We start from the raw sequence: 20598 nt of genomic DNA, 5'->3' as shown, positions 1-20598 counted from the left end.
ACCTGGGAGGCCAAGCATGACGGACTTGGCGGCTCAGCACGATGTCCACAAGAGATCTTTCACACGTGTAGCAATATGGGGTGGAGTGCTATCCTGCAAAAAATCGTACTTTCCAACAAGCGTTCATCAACCAGGCTAGGGATGATCTAACACCTTTCTCTACAGCTCATTTTATACATGCAACAGTACTGACGTGTTGCTGTCCAGTGCCATCTGTTGGCCAGCTTTCGCACACGTTTTTGGTTTCGATAAAATTCTATGTCATTTCAGGCACGTCTGTCATTTTTTATCTCTCTGCCTCCATTATTCCTTGAAGTAGTGCATTTTCACAGGTTACCGAACTTCTGGATCACTCTGTACCCTGTTTCATTGTATTCTATTTACCTCAGTTCGCAGCTGGTGGTATAGTGGTTTGCGCTGCTGACTCTGGGTAGCAGAGTCCCAGGTTCGATAACCGACCGGGTCAGAGAGATTTTCGTTGCTCGTGAACTGGGTGTTTGTGTTGCCCTCATCTTTTCAACTCATCTTCGTAACTAAAGAACAACTCCAAATGGGTTCCCACGGCTAGTAATGCCATAACATCATTTAATTTATTGACCTCAGAGTAACGACCAGTTTTCCAGCAGCTGATATTGATAACTTGGCCTCGTCGCAAGCGTCTGACCTCAGGTTCTCTTCCACAAAGTTCGGAAGCGATGGAAACTGACGACGAGTAGATCTGAAATACACTTTGAATGTCTTTTGGTTGTCGATGAAATGGCTGTTAATTAATATGTTCAACACACCCTCATTCTCTCGGCTCAAAAACGTGGTGCTGACTGTTTTTCTGCGCTTCGCGTAAGTCTGGAGCAAATAATTTTCTTCATCGTCCATAATACAGGGTGTTACAGTGATGATATTACAGACTTTTAGGAATGACAGAAAAGGGTAAATGGATAAATCTGAAGTAAGGACCCTGGTCTGGAAACGATCGAGGTGGGAGTTACAAGCGAAAGTCGTTCCGATAGCTCTGACAATGGAATACGTGCACCAATATTGTTGTTGCTAAGATTTGAGGGTAGGCACTTCCAATGAGATGGGTAATAACGTAACTAATCCGATGCAGATGGTGTAGTATGTAATGACATGGCTAGTCCTGGCGTGCAATGTCGGTACTGTAGTAGGCTACATTCTTTGCATACAGGTTGAAGTACTAACGTCGATCGGCCCTAATCAAATGCAGTTATACCCGCTAATGGAACTTGGAACATATTTTTTGTGTAAGGGCAAGCAAATTGAAGCAACAGAGAAATGGGAAGACTGTACAAGACCAAATATCCGAGAAGAAGACCACAGGCCCACACAATGTTTCCAAGACTGTCCGAACGATAAAGTGAAAGAGTGCAGTTGGTACCACAGGACAACGAACTACACGGACTCACGAGTTAGAAAATACATCGCTTATTCGAGTGGATGAAGCATCTGCAATCAGCACTCGATCAGTTGCATATGAAATGAATGCTTCGCGGAGTATTACTGGAAATGCAGCTACACCCCATACAATGCATGCTTTGGCCCATGGTGTCTTTTGACCTCGTGTCCCGTTCAGCCAATGGTTCCTGCAGCGCCTTACAGTCGGTCCTAACTTCCCTGCGTATCAAATTTTCACGGATGAAACCTATTTCACCAGAGACGAAATGCTAAATCTTCGCAATGTCCGTGTTTGGACTGATGAGAATCCCCACGCTACAGTTGTGAACAGCCGTCAACGCAGATTACACATGCCTGCATTTTTTCTGCTGCATCATGTTCTGTTGATGGATTCCTATATATGTTTGTGCGCTGAATCCATAAATGCCCTTAGTTTTTTTCCATTTCGTCAAAACTTTTGCAAATTACAGTTTGTCAAAATGTACTTTAAAAAAATCACAGAAATAAGACGTGTTTGACTGATTTAAATACATAGGAAATGCTTTTATCTGTCGGTTGATGATGAAAACGAATCGTTGACATCATAAACCGGCAGATGGCAGCACTTTCGCCTCTAAACGTGTTGTACATCTCAATTGTCAGTGTCGGCGCAACCGTTCGTATGACGTTTCCTCGCGATCAAAAGTGTTTGTGTCGGCGGATATACGCTAAAAAGGCAAGTATACAGTGCTCCAAAATGGCCTCAAGGGGCTGTAAAAAGTCTGTACATTTATTTTGTTCCGTTTGTGGGGAGTTAATGGAGTTAAGGTAAAAAAGACATGTAACATAGTTCGTGAGGCAAGTGTACCTCGCGTATTTCGGTGTAAAAGTAACAGGTCAAGGAAAATCTTGGGCACTCTATGTTTGCTGTATGTTTATTGAAGGACACAGAACATCTGAAAGCATGGTTCAGTTTCGAAATAGTGGCTGTACTTAGAATACAATTTACATGTTCACTCACCAGATTTTGTGAGCATTAAATAATTGAATGGCGCCGGTTGGTATTTTCTGCGACCTATATCAGGCATTTGACTGTGTGAATCACAGTACTGTCCTAGATAAAATTGAGTTTTATGGGATTGATGGTATAACCAACCAATGGGTAATGTCATATGTAACTAAAAGAAAGGTGTACTTGCTAAATCAACCAATATAGTAGAGGGGCATAATTCTGACTGGAGAGAAATCACCTATGGATTTTCCCAAGGCTCAGTCTTAGATCCACTGTTGTTCCTCATGTACGTAAAAGATCTTCGGTTCAATATACAACAAGCAGATTTAGTTATTTTTACAGACGTCACTAGTGTTGCAATTAATATAAGCATGTATACAGAACAGAAGAAATGGTAAACATAGTTCTTAAAATTACCATTGACTGAGTTTCTGCGAATGGTCTCACCCTCAATTTTAAAAAGACAAGCATGTTCAGTTCTGCACATCTAAGGGTACTACACAAAAAATAAGTGTAACACATGGCGAGGAAATAACAAGTAGGGTGGAAACTTCAAAATTCTTTGTTGTTAATATCTATGAGAATTTAAACTGGGAAACGCACATGTTGGAACTCCTAAAACAACTTACTTCAGCCACATTTGTGCTTAGAATCATCGAAATCTCGGAGAGAGACAAATCAGTTGACATATTTCACACAATTTCATTTATAATGTAACGTGGAATAATTTTCTGGGATAACTTATATTTAAGAGTGGGTCTTCATTACTCAAAAACGTGTTGTAAGAATGATATGTGATGCTCAGTCTCGATCATCTTGTAGACATCTGTTTAAGGAATTGGGCATTATCATTGTTGCTTTACAGTATATTTATTTCCTCATGAAGTTTGTTGTACATAACCCATTAAAGTTCAAATGGAACAAAGATGTACATAATTACAATACCAGAAGCAAAAATTACATTCATTGCCCCACATTAAGGTTATCTTTAGGGGAAAAGGAGTGTATAATGCTGCAACTAACATTTTTGATCGCTTGCCCAGTGAAATAAAATTTCTGACAGAAAGCAAAGTAAAATCCGAAAACAAACCGAGAACGTTTCTGCTCGATAACGCCTTCTACTCCGTAGAAGAATTTCTATTATAGTAATGTGTAAAAGGTGGTGGGTATGGACTACTAACTCACTTCTATATATTACTTTTTCTTAATGAAAGAGGCTTAGAAATGTTCAGCTCGTAAGCATATGTACAAATTAATTTATGATGTGAATGTAAAATGACTCGATCAACATCATTACGATTTATCGTGCAAAATGGTACTTGTAACATGAAACTAACTAACTATGGAATGTGGAGAGACTGTTTCACTCCCTCTCAGCACTCTGTAATTAGTCTAATCTCATGTCTGCGGTCCCTTTGGGAGTGATACCTAGGGGACTGATTCATAGATTCTTCTCTTAAATAGTAGTTATTGAAACTTAGTAATCATGCTTTCGCGGCATAGTTGGCACCATCTTCAAATGTCTGCCATGTCAGGTTTTTCAATACTGCCGTGACTCCTTCCCGTCCTTCAAACAAATCTGCGACCACTCGTGCTGGCTTCTTTGCTGAAGCCGGCCGTAGTGGCCGAGCGGTTCAAGGAGCTACAGTCTGGAACCGCGCGATCGCTAAGGTCACAGGTTCGAATCCTGCCTCGGGCATGGATGTGTGTGGTGTCCTTAGGTTAGTTAGGTTTAAGTAGTTCTAAGTTATAGGGGACTGATGACCTCAGAAGTTAAGTCCCATAGTGCTCAGAGCCATTTTTTTTCTTTGCTTATGAGCATAATGAAAGCACGACTCCAGAAACGCTCTGTTATTGTGCGTTGCTATTTAAATATACGACTGACTAAACAACAGAAATCTGAGACCCATCAGATGAATATTATTAAAATTCGCCCTGCTGCCACCACTCAAGCTTGAGTTGGGTGCGAAGGTGGATTCGTAATTGGCAGGGAGGGAAGGGGAGAGAGATGTCGTGAAGCACAATTAAAGACATGCGCGGAAAAACGGGCTAACCCTCAAATGTAAAAGCTCAGAGATAAGCGCTGCCATCAGTTGCTGGGTAGGAGAACTATCGATGTTGACATTGGTCTCACCCTAAATGATATTTAGGGGTGAGACCAATGTCAATTTTGATAGTTCCCATACCCAGCAACAGATGGCAATACTTATCTCTAAGTTTTTACATTTGACAGTTAGCCCGTTTTTCTGCGCATGTCTTCAACTCCTGATCGCCAGTCGCTGCGCCAACGTTCTGGATTAAATTTCAAACCTCCCTGCAACATCTCAAGAAGTGAAGACATGATGTGGCTGTACATAGCGGCGATCTGTCAGTCGGACTGCTACGTTAAGCCTGAAGACAACATTGGTGCTGTTCGACAAAGCATATTCTGTACTAGCAACGGGTTTCTCCGCCACCCTTCTCCCTCGTTATCATGAACATCACATATGCATTACACTCCACGTACTTATCACAGCTAAGTACGCTAAACACACAGTTGGCACGCAAGTCGCCGAAATGGCTTGCACCTGGCGTGTGCCACGAATGGAAAAAAACTGACTAATGTATATTTAACTCTAATGATATAGAGGTGATGTACAGTGACGTCAGTGGGCAGTGACGTCAATGGGAAGTTCGCTGGGAACACTTCAGAGAGCCACACACTATTCGTTCTGGCCATTGTGCTGCTTAGCTAAATCGGCCAACTAACCAGCTGTCTCAGATCATTAACGAGCTAAATCAGGTCGCTGAACACTTAATAAACTGGCAAGAGTTAGACCCATATTACGCGGTGTCTTCCTTTCCTGGTCCGCTAATTTCTTCTACTGATATGGCGTCATCATGAGTTCACGTCCTGTATCTGGTTCCCAGATAGCTTGGCAGTAGCCTCAATCATCGCTTTCATATCCCCATCCTCTGTGTATCACTCCTAGCCCAAGACTTACATTCCCGGTGTTTTAGGTTCACTACTTCAAGGCAGTCACAGTCACGAACACCAAGCATCTCAATGGTTTGTACCTGAAAGTACTCCTCATACCTTTCCAAATACATCATGATCGAGCGAGCAAGGTCTTGCATTGTGAAGACAAGCGGGTTCGTTTTTTAGAACAGTGGTGATAAATTCCCCCTCAACACATCCAATTTTAGAATTCTCATGTCTTCCTAGACCGGTCCAGGTGATTAACAAAGCTACAGGTCCAACGAAATTACTACTTCGTCTCTTATGACGTAGATTAGAAGGCGAGCTCTAACCTTGGTGTAATGTACCATGTTTACCATATTCTTAGAAACTGTCGTAGTGGCCGGCCGGTGTGGCCGAGCGGTTCTAGGCGCTTCAGTCTGGAGCCGCGCGACCGCTATGGTCGCAGGTTCGAATCCTGCCAAGTGCATGGGTGTGTGTGATGTCCTTAGGTTAGTTAGGTTTAAGTAGTTATAAGTTCTAGGGGACTGATGACCTCAGGTGTTAAGTCCCATAGTGCTCAGAGCCATTTGAACCATTTTTGTCATAGTGTAGGGACACGCCAAGTAAGCCCATACTCAAGGAAGAAAATTTAGAATAAACTTAAGGAAGACGTGTCGTTATCTTTAATCACTCCTTCTCTCTCTCTCTCTCTCTTTCTCAAACGAGGGACTCATCCTGAAGAGCATGGTCGTATCCTAAGTATCGGTGCTACTTTTAATTTCTTTCTGGAACAATGTGCCCATGACCAAACTTAAGGAGGCTTAGTGTGTGTATTGAGATCAGTGTGAATTCAGTGCTTGTGCTAATGCGCAAGGCATATAGGCGTCAAACGTTACCTGAAGGTGGATAGAAAGGGGGAATTCTGTTTCGTGACCAGCTCGTTCAACTGGTCTGCGCCCCTTGGATTTCATCTTGTGGGGTCAAATGAAAACTATTATGGAAGAGACAGCCGTCGAGACGGAACAGAATCTCCTGGCAAGAATTCTCTCTGCCTTTGACATTGCTCGATCAGTAGCGGAGTTGTTCGAATGCGTACGTTACAACATTGTCAGACCATTTTACGCATGAATAAGATCTAAGGGACGCCAGTTTGAAAACCAGTTCTGCAAATAAATAAAATCATCGCAAAATTATTTTTTCTTATGTTTTCAAACTCATCATCAGACCATCAGTAGATCTGGAATTTTCTCATTTTCGCTTACAATTTTCAACTCAATCACATTTGGAAGATAGTTTCCTAATCTTACACATTTACCCTTCCCCATCATCCCTGGGGATTAGTATCGTCATCGTGGAAACGCCCTGTACTTTCTTTAGTGCTGGATTTACTTAACTGCAAGTGGTGTATTCGTAGATAAAAGGTGAACTGCTTTTTCTAAGCCATTAACGGATTCCATGTCACAACTGTAACTGTCGTCATGATTTACGGACCACTGACAGACAGAGAATTCACTATAGCTGAAATAGTATGAATGGCTTGCCCAAATTGTCGTAATCATTCTAAATTATATATGTTGCTGCTTTTCGATCTGGACCTCTGCTTAATGTTGCATACTTGGAAGAATTACGAGGACACGTGATTCTTTTAAGTGTAGACTGCAAGTAGTTCATTTAAAGCGATCGAGATCTGTGCACTGTTGCACTGTTTTTGTCTTAGTTCATATAAAAGTGGATTTATAGGCCTTGCATCCCAGTTTCAAAAAATATTTTCATATGGGTGGTACTTTTAGTAGAAATCTACAGCATCTGCCGAAGTTTCACAGTATCGCTAAACCGCACGTGCTAGCTATAACAAGCGTTGACAGTCCGATATTGTGCTTTGTGTTTCAGGAGCGTTCCTGGTGACGTACGCGATCGCCATGGTGTTCTGCGGCATGCCCATCTTCTTCCAGGAGGTGGCCATCGGGCAGTACCTGGGAGCCGGCGGCATGACGCTCGTGGGGCAGCTTGTGCCCATCCTGCAAGGTGAATGCTGCCTCTGCTACTCCCTACCACTAAGTCATTTAGGCTCCACAAATGTTTCAGTATTTTAGATAAAAAATTGGCCAGGTGCGAGTAGGACTCGCGCACTGAAGGTTCTGTACAAACTTAATTATATTTATAAACAGTTCATCAATTCCTGGAATCGATGATCTCGACATTTTTGCCTGTTATCGATATTGATACGGGCAAGACATCTGTCCCAGTGGTACCAATATTTTCGAGAATGTTTTAATTTGAAGAATATAAGTGTGACATAGAGTCATGCAGGAGGCAGACGACCATTATACTAATCAACAGTTCTCCATTCAGGCTGACTGGGTCGCAATGATGGAAGTCAAACATCGGGCAAGGAATGACGTTATTCTTCATATGATACGTTTCATAATTTATCCATCATCAGACATCCAAGAGAGATTACGGCACGTAGATATGGTATTTCAAATGTATGTGAAGTAACCATTCGCTGACTATCTGAAGACGGATAAATTCCAAAACGCGTCATATGAGCAACAAAGTGATGTCTTGCCTGATGTTTTACTGTTACCATCGCGACCGAGTCAGCCTGAATGCAGAACTACTGATTGTTTCAATTTCATGTTTGACGTCGGTTATCAAATGACAAAGAAGCATTCTTTTCGCATGATATCATTATAAATTAACAATTTTCGGATTTTTTTCTTTTACTTGCACTGTAAGACCGTGCTTTTTGCCAAGTTTCAAGATTCTAGATTATCATAAGTACCCTATAGTTTTTGATAAGTGATTTTGCGAGTATCAACATATGTGACATAAATGGCCGTATCTTTTGATTGCATTTACTTAGAAGCTTCAAATTTTTATACTACCATTGTGACTTAAATTTCAACTTCATAAGTCTACCCATTCTTGAGAAAAAGAGGTCTTAACAGACAAACGGCTAGACACTCCGATAACAAATGACAAATTTTTTATATGATATAATTACAAATTTGCAGTTTCCGGATTTTTTCCTTTGGTTGTACTGTGAAGCCTAGCTTCTTGCCAAATTTCATGATTTTAGGCCAATGGGAGGTACGCTATGGCTTTTGATGAATGAGTTTACGGGTATCAAAGAACGTGAGATAAATGATCGTACCTTATGATCGGATTCAAGTATAAGTTTCAATGTCTTACACCGCCAAGGTACCATAGATCTTAGTACCTGACACAAATTTCAGCTTGATACGTCTACCCGTTCCTGAGAAAAAGGGTTTTGAGCAGTCGAACACACAGACAGATGGTCAACAAAGGAATCTTACAAAGGCTCCGTCTTTACAGACTGATGCACGGAACCCTAAGACTGACTTTTCATATGAATCTCAAGTCGAGGAGGAAATCTTCCCGACAGAGTGAAGTAGTGGAACACAAAAAGAGAGAGGCGGACAGATAAATCTGGTTGACTAGGTAGGCCATTTTTACTGGGTTTTTGGTTGTTGTTACCTCTGAGATAAACAGATCATTGGCAGGCGGACTGCTACGGGACATCCGTTGTTCCACCCACCTGTCAACTGTTGGCAGCCCGTCCGGACACTCCGTATTTTCTGCCTGACAGATACTTTTCACGGTCACAAGCAAAGTCCTCACCAACCCATCACCAGACGGTCAAGTCCCCTCACTCACGACATAGCAGCAAAAATCTCATGACGCCTAGACCATAGAGGACCTTCAAGATAAAGTTTTGATACGACATAGCCAGTCATATTCTTGATACGTTACGTAATTATAGCTTTCTGATGTAATTAATGAAATTGATTTTGTGAATTTTTTCTAAAGAAGATGTATAAAATACTAGCAAGTCAAACATATTGGGTACTGTTTAAAATTTGTCGTACTTCATTTATCAAACGTAATGTTGACTCACTGTACTGGTGAATCAAGCTAACGCGCTACTCTTATAATTGTAGTAAGCGCTGTATTCAATAATTGTAATTTCAGGGTGCCCCAGAAGTAATGGTCAATATTCAGGGATATGACTGGAACTACTCTAAAATGCAGACCTTAAGAGCTATGAGCAGTTCTTAATCTTCGATACGGTGAAATAAGTATTTTTCATATTTTAGGAGGAGGTGGCATGGAGCAAAACAAGAAAAAATATCTAGTAAACATGGGCCATAAAATGCACACTTGTGTAGTAGAAGAGATGTGTTTCACAGTAGCGAAGATGACCAAGTGGCTATAGCTATTATGATATGAATATAGAGCCCATACTTACTGGACTTATTTTTGTTTTGATCCACAGTACCACCTGTCGAAATTTGGGAAGCATACGGTAGAAGTGGAAGAGATTTGTTTCACAGTAACGAAGATGAAGAAGTACTCATAGCTCTTACGGTATGCATTTTAGAGCCCATGTTTACTGCACTTTTTTGATTCGAATGCGGTTCCTGTCATATACTTGAATATTGATCATTCCTGAAGTGACACTTCGTATGTTTAAGAGGGACGTTGACAGATTCATCGAAAGTACCGTATGTGACGTAGAGACAGGAGTCAGAGCATGAAGCGAAGATTTCAATGGAAGGAGTAGCCTAGAAGACCACGTTAGCCGAGAGCGCTAATGCCCTGCTATGGACTTGGGTAGGCGCGCCGGCCGCGGATCGAATCCGCCCGGCGGATTACCGGCGGTGGCCGGTGTGTCGGCCAGCCTGGATGTGGTTTTTAAGCGGTTTTCCACATCCCGCGAGGTGAATACCGGGCTGGTCCCCACATTCCGCCTCAGTTACACGACTCGCAAACATCTGAACACGTTTGCACTATTCAATGGATTACACTAGATGCAGACAGCTGGGGTACACTAATTCCGTCCTGGGGGGTACGGGGTGGCAGCAGGAAGGGCATCCGGCCATCCCTTAAAACTAACCGTGCCAAATCCGTTCCTAACCGTGCCAACCCTGCGAAACCGCGGTGCAAGGCATCAGCAAAAGAAAGAAAGAAAGAGTGGCCTAGAAGAGACTTTAGATAGCGTTGTGGAAGCTTTCAGTAATTGCGTAAGTGACCTCTATTATTGTAAACGAATCTGGATGTAAGCCAGCTCTTTGTTCGGGGCAAAAACACTGAAGAGCCATTGAAACTGGTACACCTGCCTAATATCGTGTAGGGCCCACACGGGCATGCAGCCTACAGCGGCATGACTTGGTATGGACTCGACTAATGTCCGAAGAACTGCTGGAGGAAACTGACACCATGAATCATGCAGTGCTGTCCATAAATCCGAGGGGGTGGAGGTCTCTTCTGAACAGCACATTGCAAGGCATCCCAGATATGCTCTTGTCTGGGGAGTTTGGTGGGCAGCAGAAGTGTTCCTGGAGCCACTCTGTAACGTTTCTGGACGTGTGGGATGTCGCATTGTCCTGCTGGAATTACCCAAGTCCGTCGGGATGCACAATGGACATGAATGGATGCAGGTGATCAGACAGGACGCTTACGTACGTGTCACGTGTCAGAGTCGTATCCAGACGTATCAGGGGTGCAATATCACACCAGCTGCACACGCCCCACACTATTACAGAGCATCCACCAGCTTGAACAGCCCTTGCTGACATGAAGGGTCCATGGATTTATGAGGTTGTCTCCATACCCGTACACTTCCATCGGCTCGATACAATTTGAAACGAGTCTCGTTCGACCAGGCAACATGTTTCCAGTCATCAACAGTCCAATGTCGGTTATGACGGGCCCAGGCGAGGCGTAAAGCGTTGTGTGACGCAGTCATCAAGGGTACACGAGTGGGCCTTCGGCTCCAAAATCCCATGTCGATGATGTTTCATTGAATGGTTCCCACACTGACATTTGTTGATGGCCCAGCACTGAAATGTGCAGTAACTTGCGGAAGGGTTGCACTTCTGTCACGTTGAACGATTTTCTTCAGTTGTCGTTGGTCCCGTTCTTGCAGGATCTTTTTCCGGCCGCAGCGATGTCGGAGATTTGGTGTTTACCGGATTCCTGATATTCACGGTACACTCTTGAAATGGTCGCACGGGAAAACCCCCACCTCATCACTACCTTGGAGATGCTGTGTCCCATCGCACCTCCGTCGACCATAACACCACGTTCAAATTCACTTAAATCTTGATAACCTGCCATTTTAGCTGCAGAAACCGATCTAACAACTGTACCATACACTTGTTATATTATATAGGCGTTGCCGACCTGCAGCGGCGTATTCTGCCTGTTTACATATCTCTGTATTTGAATATGCATCCTATACCAGTTTCTTTGGCGCTTCAGTGTAGAATGCACGTGCAAAACCAAGAAAGTGGGAATGGCACAGTCTTTAGCCCTTGCTAATGGCAATGATGCATCTACCCTCTCTAGAACACTACACATGGAAGACAATATAGTGGCAGCCCGTCTCAAGTGGATTTAGTTCAGAGACTTTAACGCGATAGTCGTCGACAACCATAAACAAATGAGAACGTAGACCGCCGCGGAGAGTGAAAAGGAGCGGGGAAAGAATTATCGCCTCCTTCTCAAAGTGCTGGCAATCTCCACCGTAGATTTGTGTGAGAGCAGAAACCACATAATGTCATAGGACTCGCCAATCCTTCTGCTGTCGTGGGAATCGTACTAAAACAACATGACGGACGAGATTTGTCCCTTTACTCATTGCAAAATTAAAAAAAAAAAAAACAGGAAAACAAGCAACACACAACAGAAACCTATATTTCAAAATATCCCGCTCCCCGTCCCAGAACTACCAGATTAAAGATTCCGTGGTCTAATAGTAATGACTTAAAACAAAAATAATTATTGTTATCCATCGCAATTGACGAAATTCGTAATAGTGACACTTTGCCTTAAATTTCAACCATACAATAATTGTTATTGATAGTTTACATTCCAAGACAGAGAACATGTTGAGTACAACACACGTTATAGTATAACAGAACATTTCAGAATGAGGACACTTTCACTTGTTGAATATTGGTTGAATAGTTTTCACAACTCATGGACTGGTCTGAAATTGATCGAAATCGATAGTAAAAAATAAGGTAATTAGTGCAGCTGAGTTTTGTTTAATACTTTGTATCGTCCCCACTTCACTAATTTTCTATGCGTATAAAGGGTGTTCAGAAATGACATGAAAAGCTTGTAAAGTTGTTGAAGGGTAGGGTGGGCTGAATAATAATTATCAAGAAACAAATTCGCTTCTTCGTTTGGCTTCATAAAACCGAACAAGAGAGTGATAGTGGTATGAGACGGCAGTAAGGATCGAACCCGAGCCAAAGGCTGAGCAGTCTTGTGTTCTATCATCTGCGCTATGAGAACATCTGACACTAATTGTATATTGCGGGCTGATTGAATCTGCGAGCGCAACGTCCAGATTGGCTAACTTCAATTATAATTAACTCGGAAACGGCACAACGTATCGAAATATTTTTAACAATTATCTCTCAGCACAACCTACCCTGGAACACCCTTACAAGCTCTTCAGATTTTCTGACAACCCTGTATATTGATCTTGATCCCTTCAGCTTAATCGCAGCAAGAAAATGTTAAGGCAGTCGTTTCCGAAGTGAATAACTGACTAGTGGGAAAAAATGTACAAGTTACTTTTAAAAATAACTTCCTATATTCTCTGCTTACTTGAATTTTGACTAACGTATGTAAAATAGTGCAATCATACACGATAAAGGCGAAACGGAAAAAGAGGTGCTACGAAATTCCGAATAACGCACAGCAAAATCAGTGAATTAGTTTGTAATATTAAACGATCAGCCGTCCAACTGGACAATACCTGCTCGTTAGCTAACCGCAACAGTAAAAACTAAGTATTTGTTTCAGTAAAGGTGTGCCAACAGAACGTTAATACACACACGACAACCAACGCAACAATACGGTACAAACTAACAGTGAGAAAATTTCAATTATATATTTTAAAGTAGTAAAGAAAATCGAAAGTAATAATTTCAAATAATAAGTATAAGACCTTACTGAAATTGCTGACCGATGAAAACTCTCTATTATAGCAAGAAATGCGTTGCGTCACAGTAACGTTAGTTACATGTTCAAGCTTAAGATATTTGTAAAAGAAGCTCATTGAAATATTTTAAGTAACTGAGAAATTATTTTAATGAATAAATAATAAGTAACTCTCAACACAACTGCAACGTCGGAATAGGAACCAATTAAGACGATACAAAATACCACTGATATAAAAAGGAGCGCAAAATTTATATAGTTTTACCTTGAACCTTATTTTGCCAACATTACTTCAATTAAAATCACTTTTCTGTTACTTCAGTTAAATCGTAATAATGGACACTGCTGACTTCCCCATGCATAGACGAACCTGTTACTGTCTCCATTTCTTCCTGAACTGCCTCAGCAGCATTACGCCTTGTGCTCGGCCGGCCACTACAGGGTCTATCGTCTAAACAACCCGTGGCTTCGAACTTCGAAATCATTCTCGCGACAGCTGCGTTTGTCAACGGACCTTTACCCGTTCGAATCCCCTTCCTTTGGCGATAGGATCGTAACGCTGAACTAGCACATTCCCCATTCTGATAATACAGCTTCACTAAAAGCGTCTTTTCAGGTAACGTCAACATGCTGCGACTGCTGGCGCATCCGATTCTCTCTCTCATTACAGCTCCTTCTATACACGATTGTCATGCGCAGTCACTGACATTTTGCTGTCCAGCGCCATCTGTCCGACATTTTGTGAAGTTTTTATTGGTTCCAATAAAACCCCATGTCATTCCAGGCATGTGTGTCAATTTTTACCTCTCTATCTACATTATTTCGTAGTTTATTACGTTTTCAAATTTATACTGACTTTTTGATCACCCGGTATTAGTAACTAAATGGGTTGATAGAAATTGTCAGATCGGTCGGTGGTTTGGCCGATATAGCTCTTCTTTTTTAATTAAACAATAGGTTATGTCCAAAATCTCGAGGCATTCATTTCTCAGACTGCGCTGCAATACTGCGTGTTGCAGGCGTGGGCTACGCGACCATGACGATCGTGTTCTTCCTGGACGTGTACTACTGCATCATCATCGCGTGGACGCTGTTCTACCTGATCGCGACGTTCGTGCAGCTGCCCAGCCTGCCGTGGGAGGACTGCGGTGAGTGCCGCCCCCGCCTCCGCCGCCGCCCCCGCCGCCGCCGCCCCCGCCGCCGCCGCCGGCGCGCGCTTTGCCGCTTCTTCCTGTGACACAGGCCTAGCAGGGGCGAACCGCAAGAGCTGGGAGGAGGCGCCCATCAAGGAGCTGCAGTCTAGCCTCTGTTTTCTCTCTGCTTGCAGACAACTGGTGGAATACGCGCGACTGCATTACGCCCGGCACGAACGCCACACTAGTGCACAACAGAACCAACCACACCGCCACCCCGGTGGAAGAGTTCTGGGAGTAAGGCGCACCTCATGCTTCACACTATATGTCTATGTAGTTGCCGCCCGAGCTAGCCGCTATCTCTTTCAGACAGAGAGTCTCGCGAGTAGAGAGAGAGTCAGTACCGCGCGATCGCTCTTTCGGAGCAACAGTCGCGAGTGATGCACATCCTGGGTGAGTACGAAAGGTGACATACTCATTTCAGACGGCCTTCCTACAGATGCAGGGTTCTCCGTAGTCCTTCTGGTTTGCAACCCACCGCCAGTACCCGGCACCTGTCCGAGCGACATTTGCGTCGGCTGGGCCATTTGTGAGCGCATTCCCACTGTGAGGCGTAGGGCTCAGTGAAGTGGAACGAGTAAACTCGCCTCCCCGTAAAAGTGAGTTCACGGGTCTGTAATATTCAGGTAATTTTGCACTTCGCTGGATGAAATCTCACTAATCCATGCAGTAAGTGGTTTTCATTTTTTCGTGCCAGTGCAACGTGTTTTTGAAATTACTTTTCACGCTCCTTTCGGAAGAATGCTTTCTAGCACGTAATTTGAGAGCTGCAGTGTTACCAGACTGCATCGATCCAAAGCGAGGGTGACATATTTCCAAACTGTACACGCGGACAATTTTAATTTTTGAAATTAGACTTAAATTCCTTATCACAACGTCACGTTTATATTTTCGAGAAGCTTTTCAAAAGGGAAGCACCAAATCTGAAAATCACACAGCAGTTAAATGCCATCTTGTCTTATCGATTCTACAGGGCAAACCAATAAAGTCTACATACTTTTAATTCTGTTGTAAATGAATTATGTTTCTCTGTTCGATTCTGTCTGTACTGGCATAGCGTTTAAGTCACTTGAGTCCCAAATAAAGGTAAATTATTTACAGCATTGCTTACAAAATATTTCAAATTAACATTTTCTTGCAAATCAGAAATTCAAGCTTCGGACTGCGAGACATGTTCAGTACGAATAAAAATGATACGGTTTTAGCAACATAGGTTGTCTAGAGTAGTATAGTAATATGAATTTTGTGAGGCACATGTATTCATACTGGCACAAACCATTGGCTTAAAATATCTTCTGCAGAGAAATTAATAAGAAATAGTTTAGAACTAAGACAAATTTGTATCTGATGATGTGTTACTCGACTAATGCTTTGCTGAAGAAGTATGTTATAACGTACGCAAACACTTATGAGACACCAGTAATCAGAGCCGACCTACAAGCCTCCATTGTGTGGATTAAACTGTTTTCTGCTCTCTGTTCCCCGAAAGCGTCATTTGTAAAGTGAATCTTGATACAGTCGTTCCAGCGAGATGTCACTGTTGGAGTCCTACACTGCAGTTGTGTGTATCGAGTTCGCTGTCAGCGGTACTGTCTGGATGTCAGAGCTGAAGGATACGCAACGTAGCGAGGAAAACCTCCCTCTAACAACTGTCAACAGTTAAATGTATGCGAAAGTCAGGTGCAAAAGTATACAAAGTAGAAATAGGAAAAGCTGACATTCCTTACCCAAGCAGAAGTAATGCTGAAAGATATCCGGTATTATAAGAACTAACAAAAAATAACATAATCTTTTATGTAATGATGCCACCAATTAAGTGGTATCATAGTAGTCTGCATTGGAAGTTTTTCTATGAATCCTTTCTCACTGATATTTTTTTATATATTTACATAGTTCCTTGCCAGTAACAGGCTAAAAAGGAGCACAGGTTCGGGGCAGAAATACTTCATTGTGTTTAATAACTAAACCTACCGGTAGGAAGGTACTTCATTCAGGCAACTGTGTTCCTATCTATAATTTCCCGGTAGCTAAGAGAAGCCTAGCAAACCCTAATGCTAGAATTAAGGGCTTGTGCATTAAATTCAGTACACCGTTGGTAAAATGTAATCCCATTCATATTCGATGATTCAGAATTGTGTTTACCCAACATTTTGCATGCTGAAGCAAATTAACTGAGAAACACTTAATACTCGCATGCCGAAGTACATCAAAACGGTACACACTATGTTTGTATCTTTTGTTTCGTACCATTCGTTAGTACCATGGACGGTCCATTTCACTGTGCCTTCATTTTAGCCAGAACCGATTGAGCTGTGATCGGGAAATGAACCGTCCCATTTGTGAATACATGAGAGCAGATATTTCAGATTTCCCTTAAAGCCAAAGATATTGGCTAGAAGCTAAGGATTTCGACTTAACCCATTTTACTGAAGGCACAATTATTATTGATGTGCCAGAAGATGTCCTTACAACAAAAGCTAATTGGAGGCCCATACACAGCAACGTTCGCGAAACAGTCGTTAGGGAGAACTTTTAGAAGCCCAGTTCCTCAACAGATTCGGCCTAACAGATCTGCGTGGCTGTTTTTCACTCGTATCATCTATGGCCCGTGGTGCATCAGTGTTGTCTCGGTGCTGGTTTTGGATAGAGTCATTTTGCCATGCACCGTGTACTTTAACCAAGGTAACAAGCTAGCAGTTTACATATTAGCCGTTTCGGAAATGGCTTGAAAGCCAATGATCATGCCCTTTTCGATGTCAGATCAACCGCTCCGTTTCCGCGGTACGACAACGGCTACACTATTTTCCGCATCCCTCGACACACTTTGTATACCCTCCACTGTTAGTGCTGCCACTGTTGTATGTGAATCACTAAGCCACATTCACTGCGAACATAGGTTCTGGTGACATTAATGTGACTGGACAGTGTACTGGTGAAATAACAAGTATTGTGTTTCTCTGCAGAGTAGTTACGTAAATGAATTAAATGTGTGTTACCAAAAAACTGCAGGCATCTGTATGGGTGACATTATTTTGGTGTACTCGCAGCACCATGCCTTGAGAATCCAAGCACTAGACATCCCACGTGGTTTCTTTTGGAATGAATACATGTGCTTCTTGGTGGTTTAATATATGTAGCTTAATGTTTGTACTTAATTCTGTGACACTAAATGGACGTACAAATTTATCAGCCTCAACACTGCTTGTAATAGCCTTTCGTTCAAAAACTGTTGGAGTTGTTTGGAAAGCCGACAAGGTGAGATACACATGTTGTCAACAAAGTAAGTATGTACAGGGACGTTCCCATATTACTGATATTAGTAACCATCAGCACTTTTGTTCCGATATCTATGATATTGGTGTCGATACCAAGTAGTCGATGATTTCATAATATCGTAAGAAAATATCTGTATCGGAAGTATCGCTTTGGGTTATGTAGATGTTGTAGATCTGGTAGCCGGCTATCAAGTGACCGTCCACGCTTACGGCAGCCAAATGATGTGCATCTGCCAGTTGGTTGTATGGGATCAGTGCAGTAATATGAATTGACGTGGAGGCGTCTCAGAATAGCAGAATGGAGCTATCGTGTTTGGACGTGTCCGTGACCAAACCGTGAACGAAGTTGCCAGATTTATTGGTGTATCAACGTGTCTACAAGGAATGGTGTACCACTCACAGCCATGTAGCACCCCGTAGGAACAGTAGTTGTAAAAAGATTCTAACCGACAAGGACCTGAGACGAGTGTCATGCCATATCAACCACAATAGATTTAAAACCCGACAAGAATTGTTACTGTAAGTGAATGCAGTTCCAACTCAACCAGATTCCGAGCGAGCGTTTTGAAGGGGCATTTGTAGTCTGGTGCCTCGCAAAAGGCCATTGTTCACAGAGGCACATAAAGCTGCAAGCTTTCAATGGGACGAACAACGCGAGAACTGGCAGCAGCTCTGTGGAGGCGCGCAGTGTGTTCTATGGAGTCGCGATTTTGCCTCTTTTCAAAAGATGCGAGGCGTTGAATGAAGCGACGGCTCACTAGGTGCTTTATCCACAGTGTTTGGATGGTGTCGCTCAGGTCGAAGGTGGATCTGCCATGTTTTAGGGACGACTTTCGTACCGTGACTTGGGCCCACTCATTCAGGTTACCGCTAACATGAATCACGACGTTTATTTCAACATTCTCATTTGAAACGTCCCCTTAGAAAAATTAATGAATTACTGTGCTGATAAACCCCTTACGTTATTTGATTTTCAAACAGCTGAGCAAAACTGAACGTACTCAGACATTTCTCTCTTTTCTTATTCTGATCATCACTAAACAGACACACAATATTTTTAGCGCAACGCAATCTGACTTTCAGTAATCCCTACAAAAGAATGGCCCTGACTAACAATAACCTATACCTTTCATGAATCACTTACCACACAAAAATCTTCATTACTCGAACTACTGCAATACAGCGAGCGCCAATACTACCAGCTAAATAAAAGATTCTATCTACTGAAGTCACTAACTACTGATAGGCATAGTTAGCAAATGAAAGATTTTGATAAAGAACAAACAATGTTGTTGTTGTTGTTGTTGTTGTGGTCTTCAGTCCTGAGACTGGTTTGATGCTACTCTATCCTGTGCAAGCTTCTTCATCTCCCAGTACCTACCGCAACCTACATCCTACTGAATCTGCTTAGTGTATTCATCTCTTGGTCTCCCTCTACGATTTTTACCCTCCACGCTGCCCTCCAATACTAAATTGGTGATCCCTTGATGCCTCAGAACATGTCCTACCAACCGATCCCTTCTTCTAGTCAAGTTGTGCCACAAACCTCTCTTCCCCCCAATCCTATTCAATACTTCCTCATTAGTTATGTGATCTACCCATCTAATCTTCAGCATTCTTCTGTAGCACCACATTTCAAAAGCTTCTATCTCTTCTTGTCCAAACTATTTATCGTCCATGTTTCACTTCCATACATGGCTACACTCCATACAAATACTTTCAAAAATGACTTCCTGACACTTAAATCTATACTCGATGTTAACAAATTTCTCCTCTTCAGAAACGCTCTCCTTGCCATTGCCAGTCTGCAATTTACATCCTCTCTACTTCGACCATCATCAGTTATTTTGCTCCCCAAACAGCAAAACTCCTTTACTACTTTAACTATCTCATTTCCTAATCTAATTCCCTCAGCATCACCCTACTTAATACGACTACATTCCATTATCCTCGTTTTGCTTTTGTTGATGTTCATCTTATATCCTCCTTTCAAGACACTATCCATTCCATTCAACTGCTCTTCCAAGTCCTTTGCTGTCTCTGACAGAATTACAATGTCATCGGCGAACCTAAAGTTTTTGTTTCTTCTCCATGGATTTTAATACCTACTCCGAATTTTTCTTTTGTTTCCTTCACTGCTTGCTCAATATACACATTCAATAACATCGGGGAGATACTACAACCCTGTCTCACTCCCTTCCCAACCACTGCTTCCCTTTCATGTCCCTCGACTCTTATAACTGCCATCTGGTTTCTGTACAAATTGTAAATAGCCTTTCGCTCCCTGTATTTTACCCCTGCCACCTTCAGAATTTGAAAGAGAGTATTCCAGTCAACATTGTCAAAAGCTTTCTCTAAGTCTACAAATGCTAGAACGTAGGTTTGCTCTTCCATAATCTAGCTTCTAAGATAAGTCGTAGGGTCAGTATTGCCTCACGTGTTAAACATTTCTACGGAATCCAAACTGATCTTCCCCGAGGTCGGCTTCTACTTGTTTTTCCATTCGTCTGTAAAGAATTCGCGTTAGTATTTTGCAGCCGTGACTTATTAAACTGATAGTTCGGTAATTTTCACATCTGTCAACACCTGCTTTCTTTGGGATTGGAATTATTATATTCTTCTTGAAGTCTGAGAGTATTTCGCCAGTTTCATACATCTTGGTCACCAGATGGTACAGTTTGCCAGGACTGGCTCTCCCAAGGCCGTCAGTAGTTCTAATGGAATGTTGTCTACTCCGGGGGCCTTGTTTCGACTCAGGTCTTTCAGGGCTCTGTCAAACTCTTCACGCAGTATCGTATCTCCCAT

General features: G+C 42.4%; 1 protein-coding gene across 1 annotated transcript in view; it reads left to right on the top strand.

Annotated features, from left to right (window-relative positions):
* LOC126175673 (sodium- and chloride-dependent GABA transporter 1-like) overlaps nt 1-20598 on the top strand; it is a 159183-nt gene that overhangs the window by 62818 nt on the left and 75767 nt on the right. Inside the window, exons 3-5 of the mRNA XM_049922597.1 lie at nt 7233-7367; nt 14345-14473; nt 14653-14755. Coding sequence (XP_049778554.1) covers nt 7233-7367; nt 14345-14473; nt 14653-14755 — 367 coding nt within the window. The remainder of the gene's footprint in view (nt 1-7232; nt 7368-14344; nt 14474-14652; nt 14756-20598) is intronic.

Source organism: Schistocerca cancellata, chromosome 3, assembly GCF_023864275.1.
Source record: "Schistocerca cancellata isolate TAMUIC-IGC-003103 chromosome 3, iqSchCanc2.1, whole genome shotgun sequence".
Lineage (NCBI taxonomy): Eukaryota > Metazoa > Arthropoda > Insecta > Orthoptera > Acrididae > Schistocerca > Schistocerca cancellata.
This window is presented reverse-complemented; position numbering and strand designations above follow the sequence as displayed.